The 24,346-nt window shown below is 30.5% G+C and overlaps 1 protein-coding gene across 8 annotated transcripts in view; it reads left to right on the forward strand.

The window, feature by feature from the left end:
- The window catches only part of LOC127279006 (uncharacterized), a 260,715-nt gene that overhangs the window by 192,232 nt on the left and 44,137 nt on the right, over positions 1-24,346 (forward strand). The window contains exon 1 of one of the 8 annotated variants that reach the window (XM_051301059.1): positions 19,475-20,661. The exons of the other annotated variants lie outside the window; for them this stretch is intronic. Coding sequence (XP_051157016.1) covers positions 20,632-20,661 — 30 coding nt within the window. The 5' untranslated portion in view covers positions 19,475-20,631. Of the gene's footprint in view, positions 1-19,474; positions 20,662-24,346 lie in introns of those variants that run through there. 8 annotated transcript variants of the gene reach the window in all.

Raw genomic sequence — 24,346 nt, forward strand, 5'->3', positions numbered from 1 at the left:
CTCCACTTTTATCAGCAGGAAGGAGCGTCTACATCTTTACAGACATGTGAGCAAACTGACAGTCACACGTGGACATCTCTCTTTACACATGTAAATTTCTTCACCATGGTCCCCACAACAGGCAGTAACGGATTCAAGACGTAGATACCAGAGATATTTCTCCGGAGAAAATCTTACATGGACATGCAGAAAAATGAATCTCCTTAATTTACTGAAATTCATATATGTTGAAAATTTTTGTTGTTATTAGATATACATATGCAAAAATACGTAAAATTAAAGGAATCTAAAAGTAGGTATACATATAATCCTATCCAACAAAGCACGATTTTATCAAGAAACTTCTCAGAACATTTAAATGTCCGCTTTCAAAGAAGCTTCACAGGAACGTTAAAGAAAGCTTCCAACGGAATCTCGAAGGAAACATCTGCGGAAGATGAAGAACTGCTTACGTAGAATCTCAAGTAAAACGTTGACTTTAACATTTTTTGAGCACTTTTTTTAAGAGCATTTGAACCTTCGTGACGTCACAAATCATGGCGCATGACACGCAAACTTCTCAGGTATGTGAAAAGCACAATTTTGAATATTTTTTAAAAAAACCTTTTGGAAAATATTCAGAATAACACAGACTCTGTCTGTTATGTGCGAAAAATTCAAAATTTTGCGTTTAAAACGTTTTTTAAACAATGTTTAAGTTCCAAAAATGGCCTACATATAAGCAATTCGTGTATTTTTCCTTACTTGTGACAACCAACTAAAACATTGTTTAAAAAACGTTTTCAAAGCAAAAATTTTGAATTTTCCGCATATAACAGACAGAGTCTATGTTATTCTGAACATTTTCCAAAAGGTTTTTTTAAAAAATATTCAAAATTGTGTTTTTCACATACCTGAGAAGTTTGCGTGTCATGCGCCATGCTTTGTGACGTCACGAAGGTTCAAATGCTTTTAAATCGTATGTATGCTTTCATTTGAATCTTTCGTACATCTTCCCAGAAAGTTAGTAGAAATATATCGAGTTGCATTGAATACCTCTAGATGATTACTTAATTTACAATTTTATAAGTATAGACATTAATCAAACTCCTCTTTAATCAATTTCATAAAATCACATTTTTCAATTTTTTTTTAATTATTTCTTAATTTTTTTAATTTGCGATCTGAAAAGAAATCGCTTAGAGCTCCATCTGGTTTTTTTTATTATTAATTAATATTTAATTATTTGAAGTAGGTAAGCAGAGATTCTTCTACTTTTATTCTGTATCAATTTCCTCAAAAATTCACAGACAGTTTGTCGATAAAATTATCTAACAATCGATTACAACAATTTTGCAAATGTATTTTATGAAATGTCGGTTATTTTTCATTATTTTATTGCTTATATATATATGTATTTTCAATATGCATATGTTAAAATTTGTAGAAATTCGTTTTTGGCGATTTCGATAGTAGGATGAGAAAAATGTGTTTATATATAATATTTGTAAGATAGATTGGGGAAGAATTGCCATGCCGACACCACGGCGCCAAACAAGATTTCGAAAGGGTGGCTTTGAGTTCTTATCCTATTATTCATCTTTGATACATTTGAATACTTTGAATTTCCTTAACCACCAATGTCACTGTCCGTAAAGATTTTTTTCAATTAAGTTTTTTAACAATTTCTTACCTAGCAGTATTTCCTACTCATAATCCCCTTCTTAAGGATTTTAACATTTTTATTGTCAAGTTAAATTGATTCTTATAATGCGACAAATTTACAGTATATTACAGTATATTTTTCAAATTTTTTTCATTTTCAAGGTTAAACTCTAGTGATGTGATGATATACAGGGAAGGGTGTAAAAACAAACGAAACCACTGTCTGCGAAATAGGGGTAAGAGATATAGAAAAGAGAATGGTGCGAATGCCACACAAAGGAGCTTAATGGATTTTGACTACTACCCAAGTAGAAATGTGCCACTGGCATAGTACTGACCCAACACTGCCAGTCAGTATAACGGTACTGACTGCCGTACTGGGCCAGTAGTGGACCAACCCTGGCTGGTAACGCTGTCCAGTACTGATTTTGTCCCGCTCACCAGTACTAACGTAGTACTAGAATAATACTGGCATAATACTGGCAAAGTACTCATCCGGACTTAAAATCTCACTTTTTTACAAAATGCTAAAACACGCTTTCCAATGCAAATTTCATCCTTATTAGCTTATTACTCCCATTTTTACCACGAACAGGTAATGTGAAGCCAATAATAGTTAATGTTATTTAGAATATATAAAATATTATTAACAATAAATAATTAAAATAATAATTATCATTTATATTAATTAAATTATTTTATTTTTAATAAATTATTTTACAAAAAATAATTTGTGTTGTAAATTTTTTTATTTTTTTAAATTCATAATATTTAATTTTTTTACTTTGCACTTATACTTAATTTAATAATTATTTAATAATTGATATTACACATGAACAAATATTGTACTTATAACACTTAAAACTAAGAACGAAAAATCTCGCACGCATGGGGGATCGAACCCTAAACCCTTAGAACGCAAGTCAGATACGCATACCGCACAGCCGCGCTGGCTTGAAGTGCTGACTTGAAGTAGTTCACCTAATACAAAAGTTTTGATTTCAAAATTTGTATTATCTATTGATCACGAAAATAAAATGAATTTATTCTTAAATTTTTTAAACTCACAAAATTTTTTCAATTTTTACAAAGATTTAATGAAATAAAACTGGATATCAATTTCAGTTAAATATTTTTAATAAATTATTTTTACCGTAAATAATATTAAAACAGACAAAAATGATTGATGAATTACATAATTAAAAATAAGTTAATAAAAGACGACTGTAAAATATGAATGGTGAAAAATTTTTTAAATTTAATATTTAATTATTAATAATATTTAAAAATTACAGTGAAAAAATTACATTTGCTTTATTTTTAAAACTATTAGAAAAAAATTCTCAACTTATTGTTATTGTATGCATGATAAATAACTTAATGCACATATTTCAATGAGTACTAAAATAACTAAAAAAACATAAATATATTTTATATAGGTATATAATAATACATTACAATTACATCCAAAATTTTGAGGGAAAGTATTCGAAAGAAATTAATATACATTTTTTTAAATAAAAAATCATCGTTTTCTACCTATTGAAATAATTTAAAGACTTTTTCATTTAATGTTTTTTATCACCGACATAGTACTGATTCGGTGTGAATGACAGTGTACTGCCAGTACTGGTTTTAATATTTTTTTACCTCCGTCATAGTACTGATTCGGTGTATTAGTCAGTACACTGCCAGTACTGAAAGTCAATACCGACAGCCAGTATTGGATCAGTACCATGCCGGTGTTTAATTACGGCGAGCTACGGATATTTCTACTTGGGTACGCTTTAACGCTTTACTGCAATATTTGATTATCAGGATAATCGAGGCATATTCATTCTCAAATGTATGCATATAAATATAGGAAAATATATGTCTCTCTTCATGAGGAATTACGTGTTAAAAAAATCAAAAAATAAAATTTGCATAAAATTAAGTCGTCTTTGTAAAAAAAACAAAAAATTTTCCAATCGCAGAAGTTATTTCAACCAAATACTGATTGGACACAACTAAAGTGGCGCCATCAACCTGATTCATTTTTGTTGCACATAAAAATGAGCCGCCTACACGGCTCATTTTGAGTTCAGTTTTTTTTCTGCGTATAAAAAAAGACACTCACTTCACATGTCTTGATTAAACATTCAAATTTATTTAATTTAGTTACTTACTGCACTTTTTTTATTTTTTACTTACTCAGAATCATGAAGGCATTTCTTATACCGAATTCCTCTTGCCATATCGCACTGAGTCAAATTGCCTCTTAAACCTAGAGCACCCTATAAAATAAAGCACTGTATATGTAAGAGAACCGAGAAATTCCACAATTCACTTTTAATTAATTCTCTCTGAAGGTTGCTTTAACCGTGCAGACCTAAAAAATTTACAGCTTTTAATATTATTATTATATCTATTTTTTTTTCTTTTTCAAATTTACTTCCATTAAACAAATTTTGCAGGCTAAAATAAAACTAAAACTTTTTACTATAGTCATAAAAAAATTATTTTTAATCAGATTTTCAATAACTCTTAATTTTTATAACTAGGTACTTACGGGCGTGTTCCAACTCGGATATGTTAATAATATAAAACAATTTTTCTTAAATAAAGTTTTTATTTTAAATAAATAAATCTAAGTTATAACTTGATTGGGCAATGATCAGAAAACCCCACTGAGGATTTTCGAAAAATGGAATAATATTTTTATAAAATATTACATAAAATAATAATCACAATTTTTAAATAGATATACTTTTCAAAAAGCTAATAATTATTTATTTATAATTTTTTTTCCACTAAATTTTATTCTACTAAAATTTTTTCCAATTTAATTCTGATGTAAATAACGGGTCACCATTATCAAACACCTTCTCCAGGCTTTTCTGCTCCACCACACCATATTTTTACTCTTTCGAGGCTCGCATGTTGCTTTCCCTCTTTTCATTTTTCGGGGGTGCGGCTTCTACTGGACAACGGGCAGTAAATTGTTCATTGAAGCACCCCTTATTCCAGATACGCGATACAAAAATCTGCGTGTAAGCTGAAACGAACTTTTCAATAAATTATCGGCTGTACGTGAGCAACGCACACTCTATTTTCCCTTCCTCATCCTTTTCACAAAACCTTTAACATATTACCTCACACGAATTCACCTGTGTATGAGAAGACCAGTTGAACCAGGGAGATCCCCAAATTTAAACTGAAAACGCGACGATGAACTCACCCCGTTAGATCATAAACTGCCCTCCTATGTATGCCGCCCTCATCAAGTAACATCCCCCATATATAAAACAGTTTTGCATGCAAGTTTTCATAAACATATATATGTATATGGGAATTTACATGCAAAAATAAGTAACGGATTATTTTCCATTTTTACATTTTTCACAAATGGTGAGATGGATATTGAATTTCGAAAATCTTCGGTTTACTTCGATTTTTTTAATTTTCTAGCGAGAAATAAGAAGTCTAATCCAAATCTAAAACGTTGATCTACTGTAGGTCTAGATAATAATTTAGATTGACGAGAAAAACTTGGACTTATACAACTCATTTTGAATCGAGCAAGCGACAAACTTCAAGTTACTCAAAATGTTCCTGGCCGGAATTACAGATTTCTAGGTTGGCATCATTTACAGAGTAATTTCGAATTAAAATTATTTTTTCCTAATATTTCAACAATAACACAAAGATTTTCTTTACCAGTACGAATATTTAGTAATTTTAAAGGAAAAGATATTAATTAAAATGTCCAATGCAAATGCGAATGTTAGAAAAATTACGGGAGAATCAGATGAAGTCCAAAAGTAAGATTAATTATTTGTATAGGTTTTATGAATTATTTTTTTACATATTTAATTATTATAGTCAATTCGTTACTTGATTTACTTATTACATAGGAAAGCACTGATTTTGATGTGGCGAATGTCAAAGCTGATTTTGATACGTTTTTCATGTTGGTTACGAATCTGTTAGTGAAAAGTTTTCATCAGCTATAAATTTTATGAAAAACAGGGGCAAAGAGTGAAGAAATCGCGTTTTGGCAATGTTTAAATACCTCTACCAATGAAAAAACGTGCTAGAACCTTCTATACTTTGTCTTAAATTAAAGCTTGAACTTCCCTAGTTAAAATTTCGGACTAATTTTTAGTTCGGATTAGATCAGAAATTGTACGAAAACAATCCGAAAATGGTCCGTATTAGTCAGCAATAAGTCCGGATGAAAAGATAAATCCAAGATCAATCCGAAATAGTCCGAAATTGACACGACATAAATCCGCAATTAGCCCACAACCAATTGATTCTAGTTAGATCAAAAAACAATCCAAAATGAGTCCAGAATAATCCAGAAGAATTGTATGTAAACTATCCAAAAACAGTACGCAGCAATCTGGAATAAGTATTGTCAAGAAACTAAATTCAACATGAGTCCGAAATAGTCTGAAATCTTTTTGTTGATTCCGGATTAATAAATTTTACCAGATTAAGACCGGCGTTAAAAGTCATAATTAACTTTATTTTAATTTGTTAAAGTTTTTAAGCCAGAAAACCGTTTAAATAAACGGTTTAATCTTAACCTGAACTTTTTTTATATTAAATGGATTGTTTTAAGATTTTGTGGTGATGATTAAAATATGATGAAAAATGGCTGTTATACGTTTGAAAGATTGACATTGTCAATTTAACAATCAGATGCTGTTAAATACCAATTTTTTATTAGATCAACATAATTTTCATGGAATCAATAAAAAGTGCTAATCATTACACATAATAATAGAAGAGTTTCTACAAATTGTGGAAATCCTAGAGAATTCTCATAAAATTTCATTGTAATTCATTGAATCGCATGGAAATCTCATGAAATTTTCATTTAGATCAGAAATTAATTGAACTTTGCCCTACAAGTAATCTATATTTCTTTTAGAGAAAAATTTTTGTATTTTAAAAATAATTTTTAATTTACGAGTATGCTGTATATTTGTAGTCTCTTTTTTATGGCAAATAACAGTTCCCACTCTCTTTAATTAATGGCAAAGTATATATATAGGCTGTGGAGATGACCGCGATCTGTATCCACCCTACAATTATTCGGACTAGTAAACGAATTGCGAGGAGGGAAAAGGGCTAATATCACTGACCCACCAAAAGGGGCACGCCCTTGTTTCCCAGTGGGCTGCTGCCGGAAATTGTCAAACGGAAATTGTAAACCACATAGATCGAATTGTCTTCATGCGGTACACATGAAGCTATAATGCTGTACATAATAATTTTATTGCTTGTTGATTTGCATCAAATAGAAGAACAAAAAAATCATTTGTTTCCACAAAAAAAAATTAAATATCTCTTGCATAGTCTATCGAAAATTTAACTAGTTATAGAAAAGCTGCGCCCTTATCAAAATATTGTACAATTATAGAAGAAACAAATTCTTTTAAATTGTAAAAACCAAAAAAAAGTTAAATAGATATAAACAAATTTTAATTCTCTTATGAAAGTACAAATTACAGTTCAAAAAAAAAGAATATAGGTTTTGCGGTTTCTAACAACATTGTGAATACACATGTATTAACTGAAAGTGAGTATTATTCTTCATATCCCATTCAGGTTGTGGTCCCCACTGATGTTGGTTCACTATAGAACCTCATAGTGGAAACGCATTGGGAGAGTATTGTGCAAACAACTTTTCAATTATTTTCCAATGAATCGGTATGTCAATAAATAAACTTGATGAATTTTGTTGTATAACAAATCACAGCTAAAAGTATATCTATATATACAAAAACTAAAGGATTTTAACAATTAAATAATATTCATACTATTACTTATAAGGAATAAATTAATATTTCTATCTATACACAATACAAGTTGTCAAATCGTTTTGTTATGTCAAGATCAGTTAAAAAATCACTCCCAGTCTAGACGAAACATTATTATTTCAATTTTATTTACTCCAATCCTAGGTAGAAATTTCAACTCGGTACTGTAGTGAGATTACGAATTGCGCTTGTTGCTAATAAGCGCTTTTCACTAATTAGGGTTAAAAACACCCAGAAAAAAGTTTCTTTAAATCAAAGAAATTTGTGCATTGTTACAGGGTCAAAGAAAAATTTCTTTAATTTAAAGAAATTACTTCTTTACTTGATTTTTGTTGACTCAAAGAAATATTTCTTTGATTTTACGAAATTTTTTTTTTGAATCAAAGAAATAAATGTTTATTTTAATGCACAAATTTCTTTAAATGAAAAATATATTTATTTCATTTTGAGATTATATATACATTCGTATTTTGATTAAAATATAATTTAATACGGACTTTTACAAGTGAGGTTACATGTAAAACACTGAACAAAACTTCATAGCAGAATTTTGATCATGAAAAAGACAATCAATACACTGCGAGTCACTATTTACACATTTCACATATCCCTCGTAAATCCCAAAAACACGAAAAATTCACAAATTTCATTATCACTCACTGTAAGAAAGTCTAAAACAAAATTGAGCTATTAACACACAAAACTGATTATAATTATCACGCCATGAACACGCTGCCATGAGGTACAGTCAGCTGTTTATTAATTTACGTAGTCTGCGCAAACGCAGTCGTGGCAACTCAACGTACTTAAGTTCGGAACAAATATTTCTTTGATTCAAAGAAATTTTTCTTTAGGTTAAAAAAATCATTCAAAGAGAAAATTTCTTTGATTCAAAACACTTTAAAATTATTTTTTCGTAACAGCAAAGACAACTTTTTTTAATTCAAACTAATTTTATCTTTGATTCTTTATCTCACAAAAAATTAACCATACATTTTTTTATAGGGAATTCTTGAGTGTAAACTACTTGTAATAATAATTTACCTGCTGTTTTTTTTTAATAAATTCGTTTTGGTTTTTGTAATTACAAAAAATTATTTGATTAAACATTTTGATTATTCGGGTAACTTTATCCTGAATCTATAACTTATAACTTCATACTTTCCTTTTAAAAAAATACGAATAATATTATTTTTCTATCTTTGAATTTTACAAGCAAAACAGTTGTATTAACCTAAATCTAGTCAAACTGATACAATTTTTTGAGTCACCCAATTGCTAAAAAATTATTTTAAGTGAATGTAACTTCAAATCGCTAGGAAGCGGAATCTTCGTAGCGTTGTTATGCTATTCGTAATCCCGTTACTGGATGAATGAATAATAAACCTTGAACCTATTTATAAAAAAAGATTGATCCCAGAAAATTTACATATAAAATAAAATGATCTTTTAATTAATAAGAAAGAAGATATTCAATTTCGTAGTCATACTTATTTTCCTTTATTAAATAAGTTAAAAGAATAATATGATTCCTATACATTATTTCGATCTGAGTTCATTGGCTCCACGAATTCTGTGTATATATAATGAGAATATAAAAGTAAGTCGGGAATCTTATGAAAATAATGTTGTGTAATTTATTAATAAATTTTAGATATTATTTTTATGAGTTATAAATTACAAATACTCAAAAAATAAATGTCTTGGCGTCTATAGCATATTGTGTTTATATCTGAGACTCATTCTTAAAGATAGGAGACAATGGATCATCTATTACCTAATCGAATATAGGCCGTAATTCCCACAATCGACAAGATATCAGGTGCTATGCTGGCGAATAATATAACATGATAACAGCTAATTACTGTTTACAATCTTAGCGAATGATGAATTTCTGGCAATAACTTAGAACGGCTTCCAATGCAATAAATAGTCAGATTAGTACAGTGCTCCTCAAGTATCGATACGTTCGACTAAAATGGATCCGAAAACTGTTTGGGTAGGTTTTCAGAAGAGTATTCGTAGATATAAAAACTGTTGTGCTTTAAATCGTAGCTAATCGTTTCCTCAAGAAATCTCAAAATTAAATTCTGTGATTTTTAATACTACACGGAGAAAAAAAGTTAGCCATATTAGCTAAAATTTAGCTATTTTAGCTAACCCTACACTGTAAAACAAGAGGTATTAATTTAATACTAACTTTAGGTAATAAATTGCATTTTGGTTCTATTTTAATACCTAAAATCGGTACTATTTTAGTACCTTCTTTTTACAGTGTATTTGTTATTATATGGACAGCAATTTTCGTTAGCTGTAACAGCTAAATATTAGCTACTGTAGCTAAAAATGAGCTATCCATATAATAGCAAACTCATTTTTTTCCGTGTACTATAACATAATATTCTATAAAATAAACGACAATTATAATTTTTTATTGTAAACCACTTTTAGCTTACCTCAGGACCATTTCTGTTTTTTAACTTTAAAAATTGTTTTTTATTTTTTTGCATGCATGACATTCTCCGTAATTTAACTTAATAATATAAAAATAGGCTTTTGATTGTATTCAAGATCAAGGTTCTAAAAATAAACGCCAGATTTAGGCAGGGAAATTTAAGGAGCCTTGGAATGAGGATAAATAGGGAAATTTCTGCACGAGCAGTACGAAGATTTTCGAAAGGAAAATATGATTTCAAATAAATAGAACATTATTTAATGTCTTAACTGATAAATAAGCTTTCAATTTTCATTTCATATACGTTCACGGGTCATATCGCGGGTTTTTCATTGACTGTACAGCTTTCGGTAGCGATCCCTAGCGTCATCTGCCTCTGGGGTGGATGCGTGACGTGTTTGAGGGGTTAAAGTCTGTTCTCTCACTATGTCGGCGCGACTGTGGTAATTAGCATTCATCCAGTGGCGTATATAGGATTTGCCTAGATAATCCCGAGAGATCTATGTTCTCGAGCTATATTCACTGCCTCTTCTACATAGCTGAATATATATATATGTATAGAATATAAACCATAAGCTTATTGCTGTGACCGTTACAAACCCTGCTACTCTGTAATATAGCATTGCTACAGCTATTGGCATACACCAACTATCGAGAAATTAATTCTGACCTAGGGGTATATGGTTATTCGCTGCGCATTGTATAAATACGGGTAGGGAATTTCCTTCTTCAATGGTAAGTGAAAATTGATTGTTGCGGTTTAGTAAATTTGGATATTGCATACGTAACTTTCGGCTGATATAGTAAACAAAGAAAATATGATTGAGAAAATCATTGAGACAAAATATGGATTTATATAAAACCAAGGCTTTATTAAATTGTTAATTGCTATTATATGGATAGCAATTTTATTAGCTATTTCTGCTAACTGATGTTAGCTGGATGCTGTTAGCTATGGCAGCTAATAGTTGTCTAAATGATTTAGCTGTAGCAGCAAATATGCGAAATCAATTAGTTGGTTGTGCCATATTGGATCCGCCATTTTGGATTTTTCAAATTTGACTTCAGGTTCGTAATCAGCGATCCCAAAATACCCCCAAGTAACCGAGACCTAATAATTTAGCTAAAGTAATTAACATCGAGCGCAAATTATTAGCTGTAGAGACTAATGATTAGCTGGTGTTAGCTATTTCAATTGCAACAAATCACTAAGAAAACAATTCATTGAAATAAATATTATTTTAATGAATTTAACTAAATATTTTTTACTTTAATTCAAATATTCGAGTTTCAAAATATTTGGCCCTATATATTAGATACAATTCCCAAAAATAAAAAATCATTCAACAATATCGTCGATAAAAAATAAAAATCTTACAAACCCATAAATTATTTTCAAACCTACAAATTTTCATGTATTTATGATCGTTGATTACAAATAAAAAGCATCAAATGTCAGATTTACAATTTTCAAAATGGTTGATGTAATATGGCGGATGATTTTTTCCAAAATTGTTCAAATCATTTATATTTGCTTGAAAATTATTACTCGGGGGTTTTTGAGGTAAAGTCAGATTTCAAAAATCCAATATGTCGGATTCAATATGGCGACTAAAAATTTTAAAAAATCATCAAATTCGTTTGTAACTTATTACTTGGGGGTATTTTGGGATCGCTGATTACGAACCTGAAGTCAAATTTGAAAAATCCAAAATGGCGGATCCAATATGGCACAACCAACTAATTGATTTCGCATATTTGCTGCTACAGCTAAATCATTTTTCTCCGTGCATGTTTTTTTGTGTTCCCGCGTTAACGTTCGCTTCTTCATTCGACATTTGCTTTATGTGTACTTAAAAACCACAATGTACAATGGCTATCGAATTCTCCCGTAAAGGTATACTTTAGCGAAGTTAAATGTAAGTTTCACATTCTGTAGTAAATTTTAGTTTTATTAGCAAACTAAAGTTTTTTTTAAAGTAGATATAACATCCAAAGACAGTACAACAATTTTCTGGAAAACTTTAACAAGTTTGCACGGCAAGTTTGCAGTAAAGTTGTCCTGAAAGTAGCAAAATGTCCCCCTGGTGACAAGTTTGGACTAGAAAATTTCCTAAAAAATATTGCATGCTATCTTTGATAGACCTTATATCCATCACTGTCACTGGAATTCATTGAAACGTTGAGATCGATGTGACTATAAAAATTTAATTACTCACATTGTTCTATGTGTGATTTTGAAGTATATTTTCCGTATTTTTTTTCTATTTTTTCTTGTCTCTTGTGCTTCGTCTCCTGTGAATTACCATACGGGATCTTCGGTGGTATGAGGCTGTCGAGTATGAACTGTGACCTCATAATATAATGTACCCATCGACGTTCTTTGAGGGTATTCTTATAATATTCAGTCCCTTGTAATCAACCCCTAGTCTCTAAAATCGAGTAATTTATGCGTGGTCACACAAATATCGAGTGCTTCGTTTCGAAAATCAAGTTTGACAGAATATAAATTTTTCTGAAGCCAATAATTTTACCCACATTTTGACAGCACTACAGCATTGGGGTCAAAATTTATGAAGTAGACATAACAAATTCACCGCAACATTCAGAAAAATAAAAAAGTAAATCTATTTCTCGGTATAGTATTGACTATATGATTTATAAGTGGTGGCTTGAAATATTTTTTAAAAATTTGCAAAAAAAGATATAAACAATTGAAATTGTTTGTACTTTGTTTTTAAAAATTTATATTTTCAACATATGTAACAAGTGTAAACCTCTAAAAAAAAATTACAATATATTATACAGCAAAAACTACACTAAAATGTATCAAAATAAAAAAAACATAATAAAATAAAAAATGTTTTTAGGTTAGAAAAATGAAAACATGTGTTTTGACAGCAGGAACGGTATACTGGTATACTTATTTAAATAAATTATATAATGAATATTTTTTACTTCAAAATTATTGAGAGTCTCGTTTGAGCCGTCACGATTTCACGAAGTAAAGACGTATATATCCGTGCTCTTACCTATTAGAAAAGTTTTCGGTTATACTTGTAATAATATTTTACTATAACAAAGTGTGATCTGTTTCTTTTTCTCTCTTTACTTATTGGGGACTGTGTTTGGTATAGTAACTTAATATAACTCAATATGGATGGTTCTATTAATGAAAGTGTCCTAGTGAAGTGCCTAGAAGTTCAAAATGAAAGTCTGAAAAAATACATGGAAGCAATAATTAAAAGTCAAGTAGGTTCACTATCATTGGAAGTTAAAAAGAACACTGAGATGGTGGAAAAAATCAGGATCAATTACCGATCAATGCAAGAACAAGTCATGAAATTAGAAAAAATAATTGTAATTCAAAATCACTCTGCAAATGATGCCAACCTAGAAATATGAAATTCCAACCAGGATCATTTCCAGTAACTTTAAGTTTGTCGCTTACTCAATTCAATATCCAACTTAAAATGAGTCAAAATTTGTTGCTTTATATAAAAAAAGATAATTTTTTATAAGAATTATACTGACAAAAAGTTTTTTTTTTTATTAAATACTAATAAACCATGAGTTTAGTTTGATAAAAAATGAAGAAATTATAAAATTGAAGAATATTAAGGTGAGCTTTTCCCAAGAGGAAGACTGCCAGCTATACGAAATGAAATGGAATTACTAACTATTCCATGTACGTGCAAATGCGATGATTACGTCCCCGTAATCTCCTTTTGCTGCGAACATCTAATAAATTCATAACTTCGATTGGCCCCTAATATCTTTTACGGTTCATGCACGTTTAATGGGTTTTTAAAACTAATTAGGGTCGGTCTAACGCCTTGAAAAGGTGCACCTGCCCATTGTTATATACAAACATACGAGTACGCCGTTTTCGCATTACCAAATTTTCCGTATATTTGCATATATTAACAGATTTTGCAATTCTACATGTCCTTTCTCAAGTTTATAATTAGGAATTTACAATCAGTTTGGATTTGGAGAACTAGAAATGAACACAAGATGCTCTCTTTTGGTTTTATTTTTTGCTTCTCTACATAGGTAATTTCATGTCAATAAAGTTAGCAGAGCAAAATCAGCAGACACTAACCGGACTATAAGGAGATTTTAAGGCTTTTTAAAGGCTATTTAAGTGCCCTATTCCCAATTTAAATGCTCCCATAGGTTTCGAGAAAACACATGTTCTGCTAAACCTAAAAAAAGTTAGCAGACGATCACATCTAAAATACATAAAACCCAATAAATTCACTGTTTTAAGTAAAGATTATTTAAAGGCTATTTAAAGGCTCCACAAAAAAATTATAACCAACTACTTTAAGCCCTTAATAAGGGTTGAAGCACGAGAACTTCACATCAAAACACTATCAAATCATTTAAAACCTAAAAAATCCAGATTTTTAAGTTTAAATAATTAAAGGCTAATTAAAGGCTCTCACAACAAACTATAACAAATGACCCTAAGCCTTTATTAAGGGCTAAACTAGAAGCCCTTCCCAGCAGAACACTATCTTTTTACTTAAATTCGAAAAAATCCTAATTTTCAAAGCAGAATAATTAAAAGCTAATTAAAGGCTCCCACAACAAACTATAACAAATCACCCTGAGCCCTTATTAAGGGCTAAACTAGCGGCCCTTTCCTGCAAAACACGAACTTTTTACTTACATTAAAAAAAAACCTACTTTTCAAAGCAGAATAATTAAAGGCTTATTAAAGGCCCGTAATAAGGGCTTAGGTTAATTTGTTATAGTTTGTTGTGGGAGCCTTTAATAAGCCTTTAATTATTTTGCTGTAAAAATGAGATTTTTTTCGAATTTGAGTAAAAAGTTGGTGTTCTGCTGGGAAGGGCCCCTAGTTTGACCTTTAATAAGGGCTTAGGGTGATTTGTTAGAGTTTTTTCTGAGAGCCTTTAATTAGCCTTTAATTATTCTAGTGTAAAAATTATAATTTTTTCGAATTTGAGTAAAAAGTTGATGTTCTGCTGTGAAGGGCCGCTAGTTTAACCCTTAATAAGGGCTTAGGTTAATTTGTTATAGTTTGTTGTGGGAGCCTTTAATAAGCCTTTAATTATTCTGCTTTGAAAATTAGGTTTTTTTTGAATTTAAGTAAAAAGTTAGTGTTCTGCTGGGAAGGGCTGCTAGTTTAGCCCTTAATAAAGGCTTAGGGTGATTTGTTATAGTTTGTTGTGAGAGCCTTTAATTAGCCTTTAATTATTCTGCTGTAAAAATGAGAATTTTTTCGAATTTGAGTAAAAAGTTGGTGTTCTGCTGGAAAGGGCCCCTAGTTTGACCTTTAATAAGGGCTTAGGGTGATTTGTTACAGTTTTTTCTGAGAGCCTTTAATTAGCCTTTAATTATTCTGCAGTAAAAATTAGGATTTTTTCGAATGTAAGTAAAAAGTTAGTGTTCTGCTGGAAAGGGCCCCTAGTTTAGCCCTTTAGATGGGCTCTGGGTGATTTGTTAGAGTTTGTTCTGAGAGCCTTCAATAAGCCTTTAATTATTCTGCTTTGAAAATTAGGTTTTTTTTGAATTTAAGTAAAAAGTTAGTGTTCTGCTGGAAAGGGCCGCTAGTTTAGCCCTTAATAAGGGCTCAGGGTGATTTGTTATAGTTTGTTGTGGGAGCCTTTAATTAGCTTTTAATTATTCTGCTTTGAAATTTAGGATTTTTTCGAATTTAAGTAAAAAGATAGTGTTCTGCTGGAAAGGGCCGCTAGTTTAGCCTTTAATAAGGGCTTAGGGTGATTTGTTATAGTTTGTTCTGAGAGCTTTTAATAAGCCTTTAATTATTTAAACTTAAAAATCTGGATTTTTTAGGTTTTAAATGATTTGATAGTGTTTTGATGTGAAGTTCTCGTGCTTCAACCCTTATTAAGGGCTTAAAGTAGTTGGTTATAATTTTTTTGTGGAGCCTTTAAATAGCCTTTAAATAATCTTTACTTAAAACAGTGAATTTATTGGGTTTTATGTATTTTAGATGTGATCGTCTGCTAACTTTTTTTAGGTTTAGCAGAACATGTGTTTTCTCGAAACCTATGGGAGCATTTAAATTGGGAATAGGGCACTTAAATAGCCTTTAAAATGCCTTAAAATCTCCTTATAGTCCGGTTAGTGTCTGCTGATTTTGCTCTGCTAACTTTATTGACATTAATTTCTCTATGATATTTGTGATAGTCATTTGATCCTCTTGGTACTCTTCCTTAATGTTTTTAATCCGTTTTTTGTATATTCTTTTGATTCTCTTTTTCTAATTATTTATATTTTATGTTTGGTAAGTAATTCTTGTTACAAATTAGCTAGATTATAATTATTCCATAAAATTAATTAGCATTTATATTTCAAAGAATTTTCTTTTAGCAGAATTTTAAATTTTTGAAATATCAGTTGATAGAATTTCTTTTAACGAATTTTCATTTAACAAAATTTCTCTGTACTCAACGGATTATTTAAAATAATTTTAATTTAACAGAACTCTTATTCAATAGAAGTTATAGATTCGAATTGACCGAAATTCCAAATGACCGAACAATCAAGAAAATTATGATTGGTCAATTTTTTAATTTCCGACGAAATGTTTATGTTGTTTGTTTGTTTGTTCGGACAATGGCAATTTCGGTCAAATAAAAATTCAGACAAATGAAAATTCGATGAATTTAAAATTTCGAATAACTAAAACTTCTTTCGAATAAGATTTCTCTTTAATTTCACTGAAACAAGAATTATTTTAAAAAATTTATTGTTACCATTTACAATAACAGTTTGCACAGGTCATCTAAAAGATGAAGATTTTTCCAAATATGTCAGGATCTGCCAATAATAATAGAATAATAATAAAAATTTAATTATTACGTTAACTATAATCAATAAATAATACCACTTTTACAGTAAATATAACTATATAAAGAAGTTATTTTAATCATTTGTTTTCAGTTACATTATTCGGAAATTTAACCCCTTCTCCCTCTCTCCCTCATCGTAATGGTTTTTTCATTAATGGTTAAAATGGAGCGTGATGTTTTGCTGGACGCTGCACACACCCTAAAGTATCACATGCTTTGTGGATAACGCATTTCTTAAATACCTCTAGTATATTTATATTAGTAGAAAAAATATTTTTATCTCAAAGCTAAGTAAATATTCATAGGTTTCAAATAAATTTTTCTTTGTAGCCAATTTTAATTTAATTTTAACTTTTTAAGTAAAATTTTACTTGCTTCATATAAAATTTTCTTTGCGTCAAACAAAATGTTATTTGTGCCAAAATAAATTGCGAATTAAAATGAAAATTTAATGTGTATCAAATTTTTTTTTATAGAAACAACATTATTGTGTAAAATTAAACTTGTAAATTTAATTTTAAATAAAAATAAATCCAGTAAAACTCATGTACCGTTTGCTTGAGTTGTGTGTATACCTTATGTAGGAGAAATTTCAATTATCTCCTTTACGATTTACATGTTATTTCCATCGCAGACTACTGTTGATCCGTTAATTAATTAAATCGTATTTGCTTTTATAATAACGCGCTCATGTCTGTGTGAGAGGTTATATATAAGTTAGACTTCACGTTAGGGTTAATTGGCTCGATAATTGCAAGCGGAATTTATACATATGGGATAAAGCGATAAAGTAATCCCGTAAACATGAACTAGTATAATATACATATATATATAAGATATACTCTAAAATTATATTCACATGATGTCACGATTAAAAATTTTCATGTTAAAAATACTATGTATTTATATAGAGTAGTTGAGAATTTGACTATGTTTAATATATAAATTACTAAACAGATAAAGTGTTTTTACATCCAGAAGAATTTTTTATTCAAACAAAATATAATTTATTAAAAGTTGGTTTTCAGTTATAGGTTTATAGAAGGAAAAAATATATATTATTTATGAATAAAAGCTCAAATCCATCGTTAAATTTATACCACATATGTGAATAATTTTCTCATTCTTTATTTTTTTTATTGTTTATTCTTTCAAATCGAATTCTTTGTTAGTACGCTGAAGAGAATATTTTATTGAAGGAGGTTTAGGAACAAAGCATCGCGTTGAAAGATATATAATATGGGAGAAAACAAAGGCTTCGCAGTTCCATGGATTTGCCATTTTGACTCTTAACAATAGTAGTGCGTACTTCTCATTGCTATATATATATTTCATGGGACAAAACCATGAGAATTGCTGACTGATAGCAAATCGGTGAAGAGAGGCGCAAGGGTGCGCTTTCCGTTGATCAAAGTATAGTCAAAAGCAGAGCTTTCCAATAACGTGGAGATCTGTACTTAGTGGCTGGGAGAAGGCAGATAAGATATGCGGAGGTTTCAAGATGAAGAGGGTTTCTCAGCTTTCTACTCACTATGATAGAGTGGTTGGGGGGGGGTGTATGGTAGCTCATATTAAATTGTGTTCTTCAGCAGTGTCTTCTGTTATATTCTCAACTAAAGCTTTTTACAATACTGGTATACGTTGGTAATACACACCTTATTCACCGTACAGATATATTGCTCACATAAAGTATAATGTACTTTATTCTTTAAATTTGGGCTAATGATACTGGCTGTAAGTTTGTAAGGATCAGTGTTTAGGATATTTCATTTAAATTGTCATAATCTTGTCCTTTGTCAATAAAAACTTTTTTTTATAATATATTTTTATATTATCTCTCTATATTATAAAAAGATTTCGCCGCTGTCTTTAGTATGGGTCATTCCATGTCAATTGTACTCAACCCATGTTTTTGACAAGGTTAGATTATGTTAGTAATGGGTCATTCCATATCAAGTGTAACCAACCATTGTACTATGTCAAAAACATGGGTCGGTTACAATTGATATAGAATGACCCATATATATTTATATTAGTATTTTAGTTCTGATTTTAACCTCAAACCCACAAGCGAATTGTAATAACTTCAAATTCCCCTAACAAAGAAAAAATTTTTGAAAAATCAATAAATTATGGTTAACAATTAAAACTAAATCCACATTTTGAAAATTACCGTCAGGTAATAAGTTTAAAATCGATTGAATTTGCTTAAAATTTATTACTGTAGGGTTTTTAGGGTCGCTGAATAGGAATCTAATGTCAGATTTGCAGAATCCAAATTGACGGACGAAAAAATTTTAAATCGTATTTATCGTTTCCGAAATTTTTGTTAAAGTTATTAAGATGTATTAGGTGATACTTGAAAAGGTTATTCAAAATAAATCATTTAAAAATGTCATTAATTACAAATTGACTATTTTATATTACCAGTTACTTAAAATATTAACGCGTTAAATTCTTAAACATTGAAATATTAATACGGAAAGAATTATATAAAAAAATAATTTACATTATTAAAGGCCAATATTCAAAATAGGCATCAAGAGTCGTGAGTCTTGCTGGTTGCGTAGGTTAAATTGATGTCCCTCTAGAAAGAGAAAGCATCTGAGGACACATGTGCACGACAGCAGGGGTTCGCGCATGCGTGACTATACTTAACCAGGGGGTGAGTGAGTCAGAATGTGTCTGAGTCGCCCTTTTGCTTCCCTTGCAGTTCAGTCAGTCGACCGGCATTCATGGTGCGGGAAACACTCGTGCTCTTTGCTCACGGCATATTTGTCTTGTCTTATATTTTTTTTAAATTTACAATAAAAACTTAGTGAAACCAGCTGCCTTGTACTTCCTTCCGCATTACTCTCAATGTGTCTGTGTGTCTCGTGAAATCAAAATTTTCTTCTACTCCCTTAGGAAATATTTATCAGCTCAATATAGACGACGTTGAAATTCAAGAGAATTTAAATTTTCCAAGCCACGCTGTCTACCTTTGAAAACATTTCCTAAAAATAGACTCTCTCTCTCTCATGTGCCTAACCAAGCGTACGTAAAAATAACTCATAGAGCTAGAGAAACAGTTTGAGATACACATATAAATAGAGAATGCAACTATTGCAGGTCAACCTGAAAAAAAGCCACATGTTTTGTTACATATTTTTACAAAGATAGAGCTGCCTTATCCTTTTTTGGAAGAAACATTTTTTACTCACACTTTTTTGTCGATGAAAGTCGCCTTTTTTTTGATATCAAGAGATCTTTATATTTTTCGAGGGGACTTTTTATTGTCAGCAAAAAAAAAAAAAAATTCTAAAACTGATTGTTGAATTGAAATTTTCACAACATTGAGTTTGTTGACCTAAAATGATGTTATGAAAAATTTTGGTTAAAATCTTTCCAAGGAAATATTGTACCGCTGTCTCAGAGGAGTCTTCGATTCTTGGTATAAGGCGATTAATCTTGTCAACCTATAGCGGTTATAGGCACTTTCACAGTTGCAGATCGGATAGCGAGCGCAGCTGGGACCAGACTGTTTTCCTGAAGTTGAGGAACAAGTCGCGTGGGAGTTACACACTTAGTATTAGCAGTGGACGTGAAGAAAAAAAAAGAAGAGAGGAATCTTGTTAGAAAAAGGAAGTAAACGAAGCGGTGAAGAGGAAGAGGGATATATAGTGGAGCGGAAAAAGTGGAGGGTGGGAGTGAAAGAAGCGTTGTACGATTTATAAAGCGAACTGTAGAGGGCCAGATAGGCAGGGTGGCCGCACGAGTGCACCTTTGGGGAACGGCAGGAGGGTCCTCTCCCTCTGTACCCTCAGGACGGGGATGTCCCGAGAACGAGGGAACCTCCCCAGTCGCTCGCGCGTCAAAAACTCATCGTCTCATGGGCGCCAGCCTCACTAAACAGAGTAGGGTGAGTTCCTAGTGCTCTATCTCTTCTTATAGTTTTCCATCATGATTCTCCCCTTATGTTGGGAATTTGCGAAGTAGTCTTCTTATTCGTCAAAAATTAAACTTTGTCACCCTTTGTTCCCTGTACCGACAATGTCCCTTTCATTGTAATAATTTCATTCTACAATGTGGATAATAATTAAATAAATAATTCGATGCCTCCCGTTCATAGATAAGAATAATTTTAAAAGAAATTTTGAATAAGAATTATACGTTAACATTTGAAATTGTTAGTGAACGGGAGGCGTCTAATTATTTTAATGATGAATTATCCTAAATAACCTTCACAGCAACGGATATTTCAATATATCCAACTGTATATTCCTACAACGTCCATAGGATATCCGGATGCTGTTAGGAAACTGATGAACAACTTTGAAATAATTTGTTAAAAAATAACTGGGAAGCACCAATTCCAAATTTATATTTAGAATAGAGTACAAAAATGATTAGGAATAAAACAATTCACTTACAAAGGTGAATTTTTAATTTTAGATTGATTGGTAAAATGTTCTAAAGACAAAGAGATTTAGTAAAGAATTTTCAATATCTGAAAATTATATCAAACGTAACTGCTTCGATATCCAATAAAAACTTTTTAAAAAATTGTAAAATAACAAAAGAATTATAAATATATGAAAACATATTTTTGAGTTAATTACGTAGAATATTAAATGCCATTATGTAATACCTATTTTAATTCCCTGACGAAGAAGAGAAATTTCTATTATTATATAGATTGTCCTTTATTTATTGTAATTATTCTTTTTGCGTTATTTAAATACTGATATCACTTTAAAAAGAGTCTAGCTATCATTGTCATTTACTTTTTCAGACTATTGTGTACATTTCAACTGGGAAACTCATTAAAAACCTCAGAAATCAATTATTGCATCCCTTAGGATTCCTTTGTTCTTCGAAATCCCTTGTTTGAGAATTACCGAGCTTTTGCGAAGGAGTTTCAATTTTACTGTAAACCTATGGATTCTTTAGTCTATATCCTTGAGCAATCTACCCTCTTTTCTTCACATCTTCACAAATACTTGAAATCGATTTAGATAAAAAGGGAAGTTTAACCGAAAACTAAAATCATTGTTTTCACTTAATTAATATATTGTTGTTTCCTTATACTGATTTTTACTTCAATAAATATTTTGTATACTTTTCGCAATAAATAAAAATAAAATTTCTTTAAACGCTAAAAATTTCTATATTTTACTTCACGGTTATTTCCAGTGTAATTAGCAATTTTTTTCCCAACTCTACCGATACTGACTAGAAGCTCCGTGAAAACCTATATTACTTCAATACATCCAGTGGGCTTCCATCGAGTTCGTGTTTGCAAGGGAAAAGTCTATATAAGCGTTAAAATTTTCTTTCTAGATAAAAATTAAAAAATATTTTGTATAATTTTAAAGTTCTAGAATTAATTTTTTCAGGGATGTGAGAAAAAATTTGGTTCGATTCGGTTCTTATGTCAGTGTGCTATTCAAGTCTGACATATCAAGGACATTTCTACTTGGGCGTATATCTTATGCCAAAAGTATAATCATTAATCACGGTGCAAAAGCATGCAAAGTGCAATGAGTGAATGGTTTATTATTGAAGATGTGAGTAATACTTTAACTTGATCATACTTACAAGTACATGTACATTAAATGCGATGAATTATACGGTGATGCTATTCATTTCTGATATTAAATGGTTCAGGCGGTAATAGTGTTCAAGAACATAATTGAACAGACATTCGACGGCTATCGACTCACTCTTTCAAATTCTCTTCTCATATTTCATTAATAAGCACTTCATTATATGCACTGTTATATGTCATGTGTTATAAACATTATGGAACATTTCCCAATGAATAGGAAAAACTTTTCTAAGCTATAAGAGAATTGTGGTTAAAACTTAGAGAAACTGACAAGAAAATCAAAAATTTCAACGCCTCCCGTTCATATAATGCTTATTGAAATAAGAAAATAAATTATTATTGTCATTTGCGTGCAATATAATTTCTATATATCCTAATTTCAGTACAAGACAACGCTCATTCAAAATCTCAAAACAATATACTTAAAAGTTAGCGGATAATATGATGCTCATTCAAATGTTAGTGCAAGATAATTTTTATTCAAAATTTCTTTTCAAATAATTCTAATCCAACCGAATTCTTAATTAGAGTTTACTGAGGAACAAGAATATTTCTTTATGTTCTCTTTGCAAAATTAAAATTATTTCAATTCTTTATAATTAAAAAGCAGTATTCAAATATCATCTCAATTACCATTCCTCATTATAGTTTCTCTTTCAAAAATTATGAAAATCTTTGCATCCCATTGCGAGTAATGGATATTTTCCACAATGCTGCAAAAAACTTTTATTTTGTTAATAACTTTTGAAAATATACGTCTCTCTAAAATAAATCAGATCGGTTTTAATTTGAAAAAAAATGTAAATCTTTTTTATAACTGTTTAATACCCTGGAATAGTAGGTGTTGTAATGACAAAATTCTCTCAACTCATACATATGCTAACTCGAAGCATAAAACCGAAACTAGCCTGCGTTCTTTAACACATTCGCCCAACCAAAATCAATATCGTTGACTCACGCAGCTTACGCGTGTCGGTCCCCCCCGCAATGTTTTATGCAATCGCATATATGCAACAATGTCATCGAGCCATTTGGTCGTGAGATTTTTAATCGTTTGCGGTTGTTTTAATTGCTTATATACAATACAGAATAAAAAAAATTGTTATTGCTGCATACAGAAAATTCTTTTACCTAAATGTTTTGATATTCTTTAAGAAATTTTAATTTAAATATAGAAATGTTGATTAAAATGTCAATATAGCAAAAAAAAGGTTTATGAGAATATATAACAAATGTCTATAATATTTAAATATGCTTTTGAAAAAAAAACTGAATTATGATAACGTATATGTAGTAACAATGTTATATAATAAAATAATTGAGACACATAATTCTCAGCACGTCGTTATCTTGAGACTGATCAGTGAAAAATGTCCTCAGAGACCTCACGCTATGCCTGTTAGATTTTGATCGCCACATATCACTCGCCCGATAAGGAGATATTCATGCTCAAGCCTATGGTGGTTAACCAAGCACTCAGGCGAACCAAAGTTACGGCGCGACACTGTACGGCGGTGTCCATGTCGCGGTCAAAGGAATCGCGTAACTCGAACATAAATTTTTTCTCTAAGCCACTCTGCTATATGGCTTGCATTACGTGTCATTTAGAATATGTACATATATACTTCATATCTTAAGTGGCTTACAATTTGTAACACCTAGCTATCTGCATTAATAAGCACATTGATCTTTTACTAACAAATCGATTAAGTATTTCCATTTTAGTATTTGTAATAAAAAAGAGGTGCACCCGCGGAGCGAGTTCAATTTTTTCAACACAATTTATATTTACTATTCTAATGAACAATAAGTAAATGAATGAATTATAAAAACCTTCCAACGGAGGTTTTGCTAACCAGTAACTTATGTTACCTTATAACTACTATGTAGTCAAGTCTTACTTATCAGAAAGGTATTTTCAAATTAAATTTCAAGAAGAAGAGACATCTGTATAATCCGAACTGATGTCTCTCAAGATAGTGTACTCGGACTAACT

This window comes from Leptopilina boulardi, unplaced genomic scaffold, assembly GCF_019393585.1.
Source record: "Leptopilina boulardi isolate dan_hultmark-lab unplaced genomic scaffold, ZJU_Lbou_2.1 LbouV2_213, whole genome shotgun sequence".
NCBI classification, from domain to species: domain Eukaryota; kingdom Metazoa; phylum Arthropoda; class Insecta; order Hymenoptera; family Figitidae; genus Leptopilina; species Leptopilina boulardi.